The 16,762-nt window shown below is 51.1% G+C and overlaps 1 protein-coding gene across 1 annotated transcript; it reads left to right on the forward strand.

Annotated features, from left to right (window-relative positions):
- The first annotated feature begins 153 nt into the window (after nt 1–153).
- Nucleotides 154–12,323, forward strand: SAXO2 (stabilizer of axonemal microtubules 2). The gene is made up of 4 exons (XM_036278145.1): nt 154–241; nt 4,340–4,519; nt 8,976–9,178; nt 11,302–12,323. The coding sequence occupies exons 1-4, from the start codon at nt 204–206 to the stop codon at nt 12,321–12,323; spliced, it is 1,443 nt and encodes a 480-aa protein (XP_036134038.1). The 5' UTR covers nt 154–203.
- Nucleotides 12,324–16,762: the final 4,439 nt, after the last annotated feature.

A 16,762-nucleotide genomic window follows, 5' to 3' on the forward strand; every position in this document is an offset into this window, starting at 1 on the left:
CCGGCGGCAGCAGAGCGGCAGCAGAGCGGCAGCGCGCGGGCGGGGCTGGGACGCACGACCTCTGACCCGCGCGCGCTGACGTCACCGGAAGCTGGCGCCGCGTCCGTCTCCCGGGAGCCCGCGTTGCCTGGACGACCGCCCGCGCGGTGCAGCCGGGAGCCGACGCGCCGACGCACCGCCCGGGGACCCTGCGCGCGGAGAGCATGAGGACCCGGTGCCTGTGTCAGATCTGCACGTGCGGGTGAGACGCGGGCCGGCGGGCGGCCGCCGGGGGGCAGGGCGCGGGCTACACGCCGCCGCTGCGGGCGCCCCGTCCAGCGTGCACAGCGCCCCGCGCTCGGCCGGGCAGGCGGTAGACGTGACGGTGCGGCCGGAGCAAGGCTCCGTGGAGCGATCGGCACCGCCTGGGAGGCTGCACGTCCCGCCAAAACCACGTTTTCCTTTCGAAGGGGAAGGAATAGAGCAGAGTGGTGGGCGATCCCCGAGTCGTCAGCTCCCCTGGGGCATCTTTCCATCGCCGGCTTTGTGACCACGACGTACGCGGCCCCCCCACCGCACCCCCACCCCAGGCAGCGCTCCTTTGGGGTCTGGGTGACTAGGACGGTAGCAGTCGCCACCCCGAGGGCCAGGATTGGTCTGGGTCCTGCCTGACAACCCTCCACCCCTGTGGACATCCTTCTTCGGCTTCACTGTTGACCCAGGGTTAGATCAAGACCGGCTAAATGAATAGTACGCCTCGGGCACCCCCTTCGCATTGTGACCCCCTCCAAAGGAAGATCACTGGCATGGTGAGGGAAAGCAGCCCCCCACCCCACCCCAGATTCATGATAAGACGTTGTTTATCATGAATAAGTGGATGTACCTGAAAAGATAAACAGGTGGGGTAGGAATCAGAAAACCGGGATGTGCGACAATTGGTCACATGTTTTTCTAATCTTTCCTTTATATCCAGCCCAACATGCTTTCCCACGCAGCTGTCAGGAAACTCGGTGTTCATGACTGGGGAGGTGCCCCTTTCTCTCAGGGGCCCAGGGAGCCGAGGCGTTGCCAGTGTAAGCTCCCTTTGGACTTGGAGCATTGGTGATGCTCCCCACTGGCTCTCTCTTGCAGAAGTTCACATGCTCCTTCGAGTGGTATCACCATCACTTTCTTCGGGTTGTTGTGTGGGCACAAGTATGTTGGGTGAAGCTGGGATTATCTTTCTAAAAGCTGGGAGCCAGGGCTGTAGGGTTTCTCATTTTAGCCAGCTCTATTTGAAATCTGGCCACCTGCTGGGAGAAAGACCCCCCCACCCCACCCCCCGATTTTGTATAAATCCTTTGCCCTAATCTTTTATCTCCTTCCTCTCTTTGGGAGAATCTTTCCCTCTTTCTTCTTTTTCAGTCTAAGACCATTTGTTTCCCCTGGGGACCCTAAGAAACGACTACTTTTCATCTCTAGAGGGACACCCGATTTCATTTTTTCCATGGATTGTTTTTTTTTTTGAAAGACAGGGAAATGTGTTGACTTCAGACAGCTTCTATTCTCTGAGGTCACAATGCGAAGGGAGTGACCTATTCGTAATATTTATTTAGCCAGTATTGATCTAATCCCTGGGTCAACAGTGAAGGCCCTGGCTACCTGCTTGAAATAAAGGAGGGGGAAGAAAAACAAAGGAGAACATTAATACGTCAATACATGATCTCTCTCTAGAAGGATCTTTGTCCAGAGACCTCCTCAGGGAAATTGTGACCTGCTTCTGCTACTTTTTCATCTTGCTGTTTGAATCTTTTTTATTTTTCATACTATTTAGCCTAACTATTTTCAAAAGTCTATTTCTTTCACTATATCAGTCAAAGCAAACCATCCATCTAATTTTCTCTGCAGTGTGTATATATACAATTGCTCATGCGAGTGAAACTGTGATGGAGTTCTTTTATATTGGAAAACAAAGTTGGGGGATGCTAGAAAAAAAAAAAAAACAGAATTGGTGACAATAACCAACTGTCCTTGTAAACCTGGTCTGAATGAGATTTGGAGGAGAGAGGAGAGAACGCATGATGTTTACAGGACAGGAAATCATTTGACTTGTCTGTGTCTCAGGTTCCTGAGGGAAGAGAAAAAGAGCCTATTTCTTCATTCAGTACACCCCTAGGATCTACTGAAAGAAAATGATAGAAACCAGAGTAGAAATAAACCTGTATTATTGAAGAGAATGGAAAGAGGACTCACAGATGAAATTTCAATAAATTTTTGGCATATAGAAAGATGATAGGAATACTGACAGATAAAACCAAAACAGCCCTGGCTGGTTTGGCTCAGTGGTTAGAGCGTCTGCTCGTGGACCAATGAGTCGTGGGTTCAATTCTGGTCAAGGGGCCCTACCTCGGTTGTGATTTGTCCCTGGCCCTGGTTGGGTCGTGTGGGAGGCAGTCACTCAATGTCTCTGTCTCTCTCTCTCTTTCTCTTCCTTCCTCTCTCTCCCTCCCACTCTATCTGAACAAAAATGCAAAATGTCCTCGGGTGAGGATAAAAAAAAAACCCACAAAAAACAAAACAGTTAAATTGAAGTAAATATTCTAGAGTAGACATGGGAGCCTGTCTGTCTGTCACACAGGGCCTGAACAGACTCAAGTCAAGTCTAAGTTCACAGGGTCAACAGAGGACAGAAGGGTAGGGTGTACACAGAAAGAGTTTGAGGGTTGAATCCAAAACACCTATATTGCTTAGCCTTCCCATGTCCTGCAGTCAGCCACCATCAAATGAAGCCCAGGCAGCTGATACCTACCACCAAGGGAAGGGAGGAAGAATGATTCCTTAAGGAATTTAAATTGAGTGTCTAGGGACAGTTAAGACTCCAACTGTGGACACCTACCATGAAAAAAGTGGACTCAATAAAATAGATGGTACAATAGAGAGACTGAAAACTGCCAGTGCATGTAAAATGCAAAGAATTAAGAGGAATTAAAGGTACTAAAAACTTTAGAAAAATAAAAAAGCTATACAATAAAATTAAAGTTCATATATGACATCAAATTTAGAATGATTTTTAAAGTATTAAAAGTTGAGAGCATGAAAGAAAAGACAATTTAATCTTGAAGCTAGGACCCTTTTACTTTGAATGCTCTTGGGGTCATGGTGTTGAAGCCACGGAGTAGAAAATGTTCTCCCTGCTCTTATGAAGAAGCCTACCTATAAACAATGTGTCACAGTCAAACCCCTCGTAATCCTATTCCCCACAGATAACAGATGTTCTTTGAGACTTGTTTTACATTCACCTTCTTTAAGAAGGGAGGGATAGCAGACTACACATACTATTTTATAACCCACTTTTTCATGGTTTACCGCCTCTCCATCTCCCAATAACTGTGCATAGAGGTCAACCTCTTTAACAACCGCACACTGTTAGCAGTGTGTTGGCCAGGATTCTTGGTCACCGACACTGGAATCTACTCTGGCTAGTTTAGGCATAAAGGGATTTATTAAGGAGTCCGTGTAGCTCACAGAATTGTTAGAGAAAGAAACTGTTTTGAACTAAGCTTTCAGGAAAAATTCCCCAAAATCTCACCGCGAAACTGGGCTGCCCAGGGGGCCACTGCCTGTGCCGCAGCCAGGACACTGCAACAGAGCCCTGGGCCCGGGACCTCTGCTCACTGCCAAGGTGGGGCGCTGCCGTCCGGAAGCCACCCTGCAAACCAGCACGCCGCCTCCCGCCGCTGGCTGCGCCCTGCGCCTCACCACGCCCAGGCCCAGTGGGCGTCCCGGGGCTCTCGGAGTCAGTGTCACGAGCACGTCTGGTAGGTGAGACCTCAGTCCTGGAACCTGCCTGCCAGGGGCCTGCGGTATCCGCGTTTCAGCACCGGCAGGAGAAGACACTCTGCCTTGTCAGAGCAAAGCCGGCGTTCTCACCGTCCGAGGATGTGCCGTCCCTTACTCGTCCCTTACTCGCGGCTTCCACACACGCCCTGCAGAGAAGGTGAAGGCGTTTTGTTGTTTTCAAATAAGATTTTATTGATTTTTAGAGAGAAAGAGAGAGAAACATCAATGTGAGAGAGAAAAATGGATGTGAGAGGGAGACATCAATCGGTTGCCTCTTGTACTCACCCCAGCCGGGGATCGAACCCTCAGCCTGGACATGTGCGCTGACTGGGAACCGAACCAGTGACCTTATGGTGCAGGGATGACGCTCAGCCGACTGAGCCACAGCAGCCAGGGCAATGGAAGGTTTTCGCTTTGTTTTTTAGTAAAGTCGCTCTTGAATTTAGAGATGCTGAGTTTACTGCAGGTCTGATTGTAATGTGTGCATCAAAGGAAAATGTCTGACGGTGAAACTAACCTTCCGGTTTGTTTGTTTGCACAGGCGACATCATTGTCCACATGGAGCCACAAAGATTTACGAAAATTCTGGCGTGTATTGCCCAACCACTGAATATTTGGAAAAATATCCTACATATGGCAGTGTTCTCCCAGCTCAGAGTCTTAAACCCAAGCAGGAATTTCGAGCATACCGTGGGAAAATGGAAGGAATAACAACATTTAAGTAAATATTGAGAAATTATTTTCTTTACTTATTTTTCTCCCAACTCTTCTGGTCTTAATAAAGTTGTTTCACTCTTTACATTGAACTCTTCCGTGGATTTAAGTTGAACCATATCCAAGAAGCAAAATACTAGCTGAATCACAACTTGAGAAAAAGAAAAATGAGAATTAAGTTTGAATGACAAACAATGAAAAAGGAAATAAAAAGCTTTATTGATATGTTTTTACCTGCTAAAATCTCTTGTATTAATCTGCTTTCTACTATCTTCTCGACCCAGAACGTAGTGGTTTCCTCACTGTCGTATCTGTATCTCCTCTGGAGTTTGCATCTCTGATCTGTTTTCTATACTTCAGCCTGCCGACAAAATCTTTTAGAAATGCAGATCTAATCCTTTCACCTCCCTGCTTAAAATACTTGTACTTTCCCCTTGTAGTTCTTTTTCTTTCTTTCTTTCTTGAAGAAAAATCAAGTGCTATTTTTTTTTTCAGGTTGCAATTTTTTAAATTGAATTTATTGGATTTAATATACACCAACATCCTTACCAAAATCCCTTCATGGCTTGATCGCCACTCGCCTCTCTGATTTATTTTCACTGCAATGCCCTTTGTACTCTTGCACTTACATCCCGTAGGACATTTTTCATTTCTTGAAAGTGTCAAGTTTAACTTACCACAGAGCCTTCCAAGATACTATTTCACCTGCCTGAAAATTGTCCTCCTCCTTACCCTTGTTGATGCCCCTCCAGCCTGTACATCTCAACTCAGTTACCACTCTGGAAGGCCTCTGACACCGCCCCGTTGCCGGGCTGGGTTCAAGTCCCCGTGTCAGCTCTCCAAGCCTCTTCAATGGATCGATGGATCCGTCTCTGTTCCGTGTGCAGAAACGAGGTCTAGTCTCATCTCAGCATTGTTTCCAGACGCCTAGTGCAATGCCTGCCAGCACATAGTAGACTCTCAGTGTTTGTTCAGCGGGTGATTAAAAAGGCCCCCTAAGCCTACACTTTTTATTTGGACTTAGCTTTTTTTTTTTTTTAATCTCTCTGTGCATCTGTCAATACAATAGGTTGATTTCCTTTATTCTGCGAATGTGTACCCTGTATCCAAGGCACAGCCTTAGGCAATAAGTACAAAGGCAGCAATGAAAGGTGCCTGCTCTCAAGGAACACGTCAGGTTTCTGTAATTCGGGGTTTGGAAAAATGCTCAACAACTTTCATATTTAGTGTCATCCGTTTTCATCTCATTTCCGATAGAGCTCATTGTGCTTCTGTGGCCCAGGTGACGGCCAGTCGGCAGGAAGCCTGCCCTGAAGGCAGGACCCTGGACGTGTCAAATGTCCTCCGGAGAGGTCAGATGAATACAAACACACTTACCCTTTACTGCTTCTTTCTAGAAAGTTGCTTTGGGTTCGGAGGTATACTTTCTAACAGTCACCTTATCTGACGAGAGAAACTCGGACCTCTAAGCTTTCTCTGTCCTCCCCAATTCTCCTGCTCCCCCATTGTGTTCAGCCTGTACCCTTCTAGCTGGTGTTTAGGAAGAGAGCAAAGAGCAACCTGCAAGTCTGAAGAGGCAGAGGTATGTGGTTTCTCCTGCCATTCATCCGCTCGATAATACTGATTAAGCATCTGTTCAGTGGCAGGCACCTGGGATCCAGAGATGAGCACAAACGAAACGGTCGTGATCTCTCTGTGGTCACAGCCTCTCTGTGCTCACAGATGTTGCATCTAGTGAAGGCAGCAATTAAACACATCCCTTGAAATAAGTATCAAAGTGCAACAACAAACGATGGCATCTACAAAGGCGAGCACAACGTAGCCGGAGAGCCAGAATCAGAGGTTTGACTGTGTCGGGGACACGCGGAGAACGAGCTCAGGCTGGACGATGGGCAGCAGCTGACCGGATTCCGCGGGCAAGGCCCCGCATTCCCGGAAGGGAGCACAGGTCGCAGGGAGGAGCCTAGAAAGCAGGACACTGTACGGGCCAGCTGGGCAGGGGGAGCACAGGTGCCCGAGCTGGTGAAGGCCACCACGGGGCCTTGCTTGCTTTTGTGTGTTTATTGGGGAGGGGGGAAGGGGGTAGGGGAGAGACCAGGGAGACGAGAGCAAGAATGGCCTGCTCACGTGCACACGGGGAAGGGGTGTTGGGGCAATGTGGAGAAAGGTGGGGGAGAGACCAGAGCGGGCGCAGGGAACAGCTCAGGAAGCCACAGGACTGACTCGAAAGCCTGGGCTACGATGGTGGCGAAGAGAGGAGGGAAAGCGGTCAGAGGTGAGCGATGTTCTGGGGGCAAAACCGGAGTTGATGAGGCGCTAGACCCAGGAGGGAAGTGAGGCTTGAAGGGTGAGTCTTCGGTTTCTGGCTGTGCCGCCTACTAAAATGGGAACGAGCCCCAAGCAGCACATTTCTCGGGGGGGAATAGTGACCTTGATGAGGGGCAGTTTAAGTTTTGAGGTACCACTGAATATCCAAGAGGCCCTTGTAAATGCTGCGACGGGGCTCAGAAGAGAGGTCTGGCCGAGAGAAATGGGAGCCGCTGCTTCTATGCACGTGGTGGACGGAGCGGTGGGAATAGAGCAGTGGTCCTGGGAGAGCGGTGGGCGCAGAGCAGTGGTCCTGGGAGTGGACGCTGGGAGCAGAGCAGTGGTCCTGGGAGTGGACGCTGGGAGCAGAGCAGTGGTCCTGGGAGTGGACGCTGGGAGCAGAGCAGTGGTCCTGGGAGTGGACGCTGGGAGCACAGCAGTGGTCCTGGGAGTGGACGCTGGGAGCAGAGCAGTGGTCCTGGGAGTGGACGCTGGGAGCAGAGCAGTGGTCCTGGGAGTGGACGGTGGGAGCAGAGCAGTGGTCCTGGGAGTGGACGCTGGGAGCAGAGCAGTGGTCCTGGGAGTGGACGGGGGGAGCAGAGCAGTGGTCCTGGGAGTGGACGGGGGGAGCAGAGCAGTGGTCCTGGGAGTGGACGCTGGGAGCAGAGCAGTGGTCCTGGGAGTGGACGCTGGGAGCAGAGCAGTGGTCCTGGGAGTGGACGGGGGGAGCAGAGCAGTGGTCCTGGGAGTGGACGCTGGGGGCAGAGCAGTGGTCCTGGGAGTGGACGGGGGGAGCAGAGCAGTGGTCCTGGGAGTGGACGCTGGGCGCAGAGCAGTGGTCCTGGGAGTGGACGCTGGGAGCAGAGCAGTGGTCCTGGGAGTGGACGGTGGGAGCAGAGCAGTGGTCCTGGGAGTGGACGCTGGCGAGAGGGGCAGAGAGGAGGACGAGGGGAATTCCCAGGAAACGGAGGCAGCAACGCCAAGCACTGCCCCACAGGCTACGCACGGTGAGGGCTGCAGCTGCCCGATGGGCTTCACCGCAGAGCCCTCGCAAGTGCTCAAGCTGGGTCAGAGAGGGACCCTGCTGGGAGCCGGGTGCAGGGGGACAGCGGGGCAGTGGGGATGAAGTCACGTCCCAGACGTCATAGTGGGAACAGGACCAAGGGTTCAGTGAGTTTGGTTTTGTTGTTCGGAGCTTATGGACATACACAGAAAGCATGACTGATTCAGGATGGTTTAAACAAGCCACAAAATGAATGACAGTCAGTAGAGTCCAGAAGGGGGGGGCAATTTTGAAAACGTGTGGTACTAAGAATAGTAGGTGACATCCTGCCCTTACTATGTACCAAGCACATGTGTATGAGTGTGTGTGTGTGTATCTTTAAAAACAGCCCCAGGAGGTAGATGATATTGTCCTATTTTATATATAAGGGAACTGGGGCATAGGCGGTGAAGACGTCAAGGTCGTGCATCTAGGGAATGACACCAGGATTTGGACCCAGGCAGTGCGATCCCTCAGACGGTGGTCTCCTCCACCCCACCAGGCAGCCTCGGTTGTGGTCCTGGCTCTGCCTCACAGGGTTACACGAGGCCCCCCGGGGCTGGACTGCCACGTGGCCCCACTCATGGCAAGGGCTTCCGGGGGGACCCAAGGGTGAGAGAGACTCACGCCCATACTGTGACTGATTTATGTCGAAAGTCTGTTCCTGAACAGTGAGCCAGAAGGCGCGGCCCCAAGATGAAAGCATGTCCCAACATCGACAAGCGTCTGGAAGGATGAATAAGCATTTTGACAAAGTAGATCCAAGGGATTCATTTAAAAAAAAAAAAAAGTTTTTTCGGATTCATTAAACTTGTCACCTGAAACTTCCAGGTTAGCAAGAAATATAATTACGGGAAGATGTCATTTATGTAAGATCTAGAGAACTAAGGTCCAATGATGTCTTGAAGACTAGGACTTTGGACGTAGCTGTTCCTTGAGGTATTCGGTCCCTGCACAGGGCACACCGGAGTTCAGGCGACTTCTCTCAAGTCGTTTATCAACTATCACCATTTTAGCATCCGCTCAAACTTTCCTTTGGAAATTCTGATACCGCCCAGAAACAGTTAGAAATACAAGAATCTGTGAGTCTGTGTCTCACATTTATGTATTTCAGATCAGACTATCGTCCTTACGAAATAGCCCAGCCGCCTCGCCGCGTGCCGGAAGAATACAAACCAAAGCAGGGGGACCTTGACCTTCACACGACCTACAGGCGGGATTTCAACTCCTACAACGTGCAGCCTGTGGCCAGAGTCCGGCCCCTGGAGAGACGGCGGGTCAGGAAAGGGAAGGTCGACACGGTCCCCACCTACCAAGGTAACGCCGCTTCAGAGACGACGGGCCGAAATGGGGACTTCCTCCCGGCTGACACTCAACCACAAACCCCGCGTTTGGTGTTGGTGCATCGCCAAACTCTGTTCTCATGGTTTAGGAAAATTCTTTCTTCTCTGTGGTCGGTAACGTGTGTGTGTGTGGTGTGTGTGTGTACATTTGCCTGATTGAGGGTTGAGAGACCTGGATTCCTGTCCAAATCCAGCCTAGTTTTCTCTACCTCAAAACATAAAACCACAAAGGATGCCGCGGAATAAACATGTCACAGTCATCACATTCAGTTGTTACCGTTCCTGCCCCTCCATCCCAGGATGAGTTTAAACTCTACCAAGCACACCAGCAACCTCCTTCAAAACCAACAAGAGCATAGGTTTTAATTCGACCATATCCATAATGACATTAAGGTAAACGCTCTAACCACGGTGATTAAAACACAGGGATTGTCATAGTATGTGAAAACAACAACAACAAAAAACCCCAACTAGGTGCTGTCTATGTTAAACCTACCTTAAATCCAAACATCTATAGGTAGGATAAAAGTAAGAATGGAAAAATGCATACCATGCCACGTCTAATTCAGAGAAGGCTGTTGGCCTGACTCTATTAATATCAGAAAATGTAGCCTTCAGAGCAAGGAATGCTGGATTAGAAGATTCAAAGCTCTGTGTTCTCCCCCCCACACTCCCCACAAGAACAAGAATGTGCTTGACCCAACTCATCTTTTCTCCCAGGTTGCTTTCCCTAGGCCCCTGCCGGCCGAAATATTGCCCGCTCTTGGCTCAGGTGTCCACTCTCCCCCAAACATCAGTAGCTGGAGGCGGGGCCGATAGTGTGCCCCCGAACTTGGCCGTCTGGGCAGACGTGTCTATGGATGAGGAAATTTTCTCTTCAAAGGAGGGATCACAACAAGCGTCCGAGACTTGGCCTTTCCAATAAACACAGCCGCGGACTCTCGTCTAGACTCTCCCCCTTCACCGTGTGTAACTTCTCCCCCTTACAAAGTTAACTTCTGGTCTTTTGGGAACCCACCTGCCAGGGGATGTCAGTTCTGTAGCTGTTCTCGGCGTTCTGCCTTCCGATCTAGAAAGCGGGAAACGCCAGTAGCCCCCAGTTGAAGTGTGCGCACCTCCGTCTTCCAGGGTCTCAGTAAGCAGCAAGAGGTGGAGTCGGTATGTAACGCCAGACCCCACACTGAGCGCGTGTGTGTCACTTCTAAAGTGTGTGCACAATTCCTCCCACTTCTGAAAGCACACAGGGCAGGTCCCTGGCCTCAGCGGCCCTCCGCGTGCTGGGTGCGCCTGAGTCCGTTTCCGCGGAGGAAAATGGAAGCCGGTGGTCTTCCTGGGACAGTACGAGCTACCCCGTCTCTCTGTTCAGATAAAGGAGCTGGGGCTCCCTCTGCTTCGAGGGGCCCCTCCAGAGCAAGGAGTAATACCCACGTCACTTTGCTCACACAGCAGGGCCCTTGCTTTTTACGTCAATCCTAGATTTCATGGTTTACTTCAGCATCCTGTGAGTTACGGCCAGAATCCCAACCAGCTCCTGGGAACACAGCCATACCTCCTCAGCGGTCTCCACCCAAAACACACCGGGCTGGGCTTTCAAAACCGATCGGCAGTCAGGTTCTGAAGTTCCTCCCCCCGAGGTGTGGTTGGATGAATCTAGAAGTGGAGTGTTTCAAGTATTAAAGATAAGCCCTGGCCGGTTTGGCTCAGCGGTTAGAGCATCGGCCTGCGGTCCAGAGAGACCCGGGTTCGGTTCCCGCTAAGGGCATGTACCTATCGGTTGCAGTTTGGGGCGTGAGGGAGGCAACCAATAATGTGTCTCTCTCACCTAGATGGATGTGTGTGTCTCTCTCTCCCTCCCTCTCTATCTGAGTGGAAAAATACCCTCAGGTAAGGATCAAAAAAAGGTGGGGATAGGAGGAGCCAGGTAGAAACGAGAAGAGCAGACCCGGTGGAAATCGGAAGCACTGCCTACTTGACGCGTGCTCAGATTTCTAAAGGAAACGCGAGGATGTTCGGCGCTGAGAATCAGGTCATGATTTCGGCAAGGTCACAGTTTCCTTCAGTATTTAAAACTGCTCTCTTCTCCCCCTCCCTCCCCAGATGACTACAGAGCTTGGGACGTTCAGAAAAGTGAACTCTATAAACCAGAACAGGCTTACTGTCCCCCTACCGTGAAATTTGGAAATTCGACTACGTTTCAGGAAGACTACGTTCCCCGGGAGACGCAGCCCAGGCACAGCTTCAAGCCCAGTGCCGGGGCCCAACGCCCCACCGTCCCTTTCAACGGTGACACGAGCCACCGCCTGGATTACGTGCCGCATCGGCTGGAACCCAAGTCCGCTCGGCCAAAAGAAGTGTACAGGCCAACCTCCCAGCCCTTCGAGGGTCTCACCACTCACCGATGTGCCTTCCAGGGGCTCGCTGGCGAAACTGCCAGGACCTGCCGACCCGCCCAGGCCAGAACCACCTCGGACGCTCAGTTTGAAGGAAGCACTGAATTCCGCGACAGTTTTCAACCCTGGGAAATCCCACCCCCCGAAGTCAGGAGAGCACAGGAGTACGTCCCCCCTGCGGGGACCATGCAGCTACACAGCACCAGCCACCTGGACTACGTGTCCTACCCGGCCACCCGCGCCGCCCCCATCAGGCCCGTGCCTCAGAGGAGAAGTAACAGGTTCCCTTTCCAAGGGAAAAGCACCACGCAGGAGGATTTCCCGGCATGGGAGAGCTGCCGCCCAGGGCTCATCAAACCGCAGCCGCAGATCCACAGCCCCGCCGGGAAGTTCGACGGTCTGAGCACCTTCAGATCTCACTACGTGCCGCACCAGCCGGTGCCCGCGGAGAGCTGCAAGCCTGCCCGTGCTCCCCTGCACAGCCCCAGCCCGTTCGATGACGTGACCGTGTACTCCACCGCGTACACCCCGAAGAAGCTGGGAGTCTGCCCTGCCAGCTTCCCTTCGCCCCCAGGCTACGTCTTCGAAAACACAAACCCCCAAGGTCACAAATTCTTCCGCAGGATCACACCCCGCGTGGAGGCCGCGGAGCCCGCGGGTCCTGCGGAAAAGGAGGCTCACCCAGACGGTGTTGGCTCTCCGAGGGCAGAACCGATTGCTTCCAGTTAGAGAATAGATTATGAGAGAGTCAAAAAAAATCATCTTCACATTTTTAATCGAGGAAAAAAATGTATCAAAGGAAATTGGGATCTTAAAATCCACTGTTTTGATAATGAAACCAAGACTGTGCTTAAATATCCATTTCTGACCATTGAGGGTGGCACATTCCCATCGGAACTACTTCCATCTCCAAGACGCTGCTCAGGAGCCTGTCTCCGCTCTCCTGCCGTTTCTACTTGTGTTTCCAGCCACGGCAAGTGGATGGGGGCCCTTGCCGGCCGTCACGTCCCAAGCACTTTAGGACTGTCTACAGCACCCCTGGAAATGACGCACGGGTCCCTCTTCCACACACCAGGTCCATTTCCCTGACTTCAGGCATCACTGGGTTCGAGGAAGAGCCCCCGTGGTGTGACAAGGGGGGCCCTGCAGGCCGAAAGTCAAAGGCTCCGAGTTGAAATTCTGAGGACGTCGGACTCTACCCCTGCCACCCTGGACAAGGGACTCATGTCTTCGAGCCTCAGTATCTTCCTCTGTAAAATGGTATCTGCCCTGCCTGCCTCCCCCAAACCGTTCTGTGCAGCATCATCCAGAGAGTCAAAGTGCCAAACAAACATCAGGGACGGTCCGTAAGTCACTTCGTCCCTTCCTGCTCCTGTTTTCTCCTTTCCCGAATCAGGATAACCACCTTCTCGGCAATCACTCTCTGGGCTAAGCAAGGATTGTAGTCAAACACCCTAACTTGGGTCAAGCTTACTAATGGTACGATTTCGGAGAAGCCTTCCGACTAAAGCTTCGCGCGCCCCTGGGAAATTGTTACAGAGGATGGAGAGCGTGGCCCGGGGGCAGGGCTCGAACGGCGGTCGTGTTTCCAGATAGGAAAAAGCACTCGCTAGAGTAGTTTCAGGAATGATGGGCAGCTCTAGAGAAACCTTCAGGGTCGCCTTAGGTAATTAGGCCCCCGGATGCCACGCCCAGAGTCACAGTTCCGAAAAACTGGGCTCACTATGGGGCATAACCGGATCCTTCTCGGTCTCCATAAGTAGAAAGATCAGACTGCACCTATAAATGCTGAACATCACCCACTGAATTAAGCCCTTATTGCGTGGTAGTGTTTTGTTTCTTTGTTTTTTGGATAAATGACTGCATTACGGGAGAATATGATTTATCATCAAGTTGAGGCTTCTGTTGCTTTTCATTTGTTTCAAACCATATACTTAATGAAGACTAAGTCCATGTGGTTAAAATGTTTCTAATGATTTGAAAGTAGTTTGTTCTAATTCACATTTGTACTTATTAAAATTATGTAAGATTCTGTATTTCTCGGCAACATCAATCAAGCATCAATAAAAGGAAGGAATTTTTGTGGAGTAGTTTCTGTACCCAATTTTCTCCGGGAAATAGAGCTTTTAAGAAAGTCTTACCCAGGCTAATCTGTACATCATCTGACGTTCTTACCTCTGTAACAGAAAACGTCACAATGTACTGAAGACGAAGAACTGGGGACACTGGGGTGCTCTCATCCAGGCCCACTTCCTGGTGCTGGGGGTCCAGGTCCCCCCAAAGCTGCTGTGGGTGGTCTCCTCCCTGGGACATCTACTGGTGTTCCTGAAGCAGTCGGCCTGGACTGAGGACAGCGATAAATGGTGTCACCCCCGAAGCTAGCCCTCGATACCACAGGTGTGAACAGAGACTGGAGTGTCATGCTCATGGGACAGGTGGCTGGGCGTTCAGGACGGGCTTCCTTAAGGAGGGGACAGCTGAGCTGAGTCTCCACAGGTAAGTAGGAACTCGCCAAATCAGGCAAAGCAGGGAGGCGGGACCAGCACAGACTCAGAGGTGTCATCTCTGCACCAGTGTGAGAGACCCTGGGACCACCCAAAAGCTAGCCCGTGTCCCGAGAGCTTTTAAAACTCCACAATAGGAAGACACAACTAAACTACATAAACAGATCATTCACCCAAGAACATATGCAGATGTAGGTATTATTGCGGAGGCTGCTGAAACAAATACCAAGAACCGGGTGGATTCAGACAGAAGGAGCCCGTCCCGCGGTGGCGGAGGCCAGAAGCCAGGTGTCAGCAGAGCTGGCTCCTTTGCAGGTGTGAGGGGGAGTCTGTCTTGCTGGCTCCCTTGCACACACACACCTGTGTCTAAACGCACAAAACTATCAGTCATACTGGCATTCACAGACATAGGACTCTCTCCAACGGCACTCACCCTAATAATTACACCTTAACTGAATCATCTGCAAGGACCCTGTTTCCAAATAAGTTCTCACTGTGGCAGTTAGAAAGTTTGGGTCAGGAGGAAACAAGTCTACCGATAAAAGATGGTAAATAAGCATATGAAAAGATACTCCAGCATCCTTAGTCATCAGGGAAATGTCTCTGAACGGGGAGCGGAGTTGGTAACTTTCCCTCTCTCTCCTGATGGTGCTCTCCGCTCCTTCGAACCTACGTGGGCCTCAGTGAAAGAAAAAAACAAAGAGCCTAGCTGGGTAGCTCCGCTGGTAGGAGCATCTTCCAGATACGTGAAGGTTGCGGGTTTGATCCCCGGTCGGGGCACATACAAGAGTCAACCAATGAATGCATCAATAAGCGGAAGTGGAACAACTCTATCTCTCTCCTGGCTCTCCCCCTTCCTCACTGTCTCTCTCTAAAATCAATCAATAAGCCCGGCTGGTGGGGCTCAGTGGTTGAGCACTGACCCATGCACCAAGAGGTTGCTGGTTCGATTCCATGCCCAGGTTGTGGGCCCAATCCCCAGTGCGGGGCATGAAGAAGGTGGCCAATCGACATTCTCTCTCATCGATGTTTCTCTCTCTCTCTCTCAAATTAGAAAAGAAAAAAGAAATCCTGTTTGAGATACTTGAGTTACACCAGTTTATCTCCCGTGTGGCTCCTCCGCCCGAGGCTAACATAGTCTCAAAGTGACTGCAAAACGATCGCTTTCTTTTTGCAGTTAAGTGACGTTGGAATCTCCAAGGCCCCGGGCAAACGAAGGGGAATCTCAGTTCCAAGACCGTGCCTGCTGTCTGTCGGACTCACTACTAATCCCCCAGCACGACACAGGAGACTGGGGGTGGACAAAGGGTCACTCACCGACTGCTGGTCGCCATCTCTCAGTGCAGACCCCTCCCGTCAGTCCCTAAACTCCTCACAGTGGACAGAATGAAAGGGTGTTAGCACCTCCCGTCCTCCCGACTGCCACCTGTTCCGAGACCTGTTTCAGGATGTCCATTCGGACCTTCTCTCCACCCCTTCTTCCTTGGACATTCTTTTAACCCTGAGTCGCAGGACATACATGACGGGGACAAGGGAGTTAGCGGAGTCTCTGTGTGATCCGCCTTGAATCTTGTCACCCACATGACAAAGGACAAAGGACAGTGCAGGACATCAGACCCATCAAGGTTGGTCCTGGAGTCACACGGAGGCAGCCAAGGTGACCAAATCCAAGGCCACACAAAAAACGTGACGCAAATAAGCCACCGCCTTTATAAGGATGCCACTGAATAACCACAGTCGATTTATTTCTGAATTACTTCAGGATCGTGAAAGAGAAACATTACTCTTCTGTTGTAGAAACAGTAGTAAAATACAGTACACAGGAACGTCCTCTGAATGATGAGACAAAGTACAATAGCCAATGCAAAAGAGCAACTTTAAATACAAAGGTGAGTCAATAAGAAATCTTGTTAACAAGAAAAATATATGCCCCATGTCTTTATTACATACTGTACAAAATAAAATATTGCAGCTTTATGTCCTAGAAGTATATACAAAGAGTTTTTTTTTGTTTTTTTTTTACAAATGACCTCTCTTTTAATTTAAGAACCATCAACACTCAAGTGTTGACTGATGACCGGTCCCTCGTGGGCTGGTGTGTCCCCTGCACATGCCCCGTCCCTTCCCAGCTGCCGCCCCCTCCGCGTACAGTAGTGCTCACCCCAGCGTCTGCGAGGCTCAAGTTCGACAGGAGACCCGGTGCTCGGGAGACGGTAGAGAGACCTAGTGAGCACGTCCACAGACAGAGCCAAGCTCACCAATTGTTTACGAGTGACCAGGGACAAGGTCCCGCACAGCCCACTTCACGGAACTTTGCTGCCAGCCGGAGACAGCGGGGGTCCAGGCAGCTGGGACAGCGAATGAAGAGGCAGGGCCACTTACTTCGGGCTGAGGGACATCTAAGCCGTAATTGGTGGGACGAAAAGGAAAGAGCCCCTTACAAAATCGGCTGTAGCCCTGGCCGGGTGGCTCAGTTGGTTGGAGCATCGTCCCATACACCGAAAGGTCGTGGGTTCGGTTCCTAGTCAGGGCACATACCCACGTGGGGGGGTTCGGTCCCAGGTTGGGGTACGTGCAAGAGGTAACCGACTGCTGTTTATCTCTCACATCCAGGTTTCTCTCTCTCCCCTCTCATTAAAATCAATAAACATATCCTTGGGTGAG

Source organism: Molossus molossus, unplaced genomic scaffold, assembly GCF_014108415.1.
Source record: "Molossus molossus isolate mMolMol1 unplaced genomic scaffold, mMolMol1.p scaffold_m16_p_24, whole genome shotgun sequence".
Taxonomy (NCBI): Eukaryota; Metazoa; Chordata; class Mammalia; order Chiroptera; family Molossidae; genus Molossus; species Molossus molossus.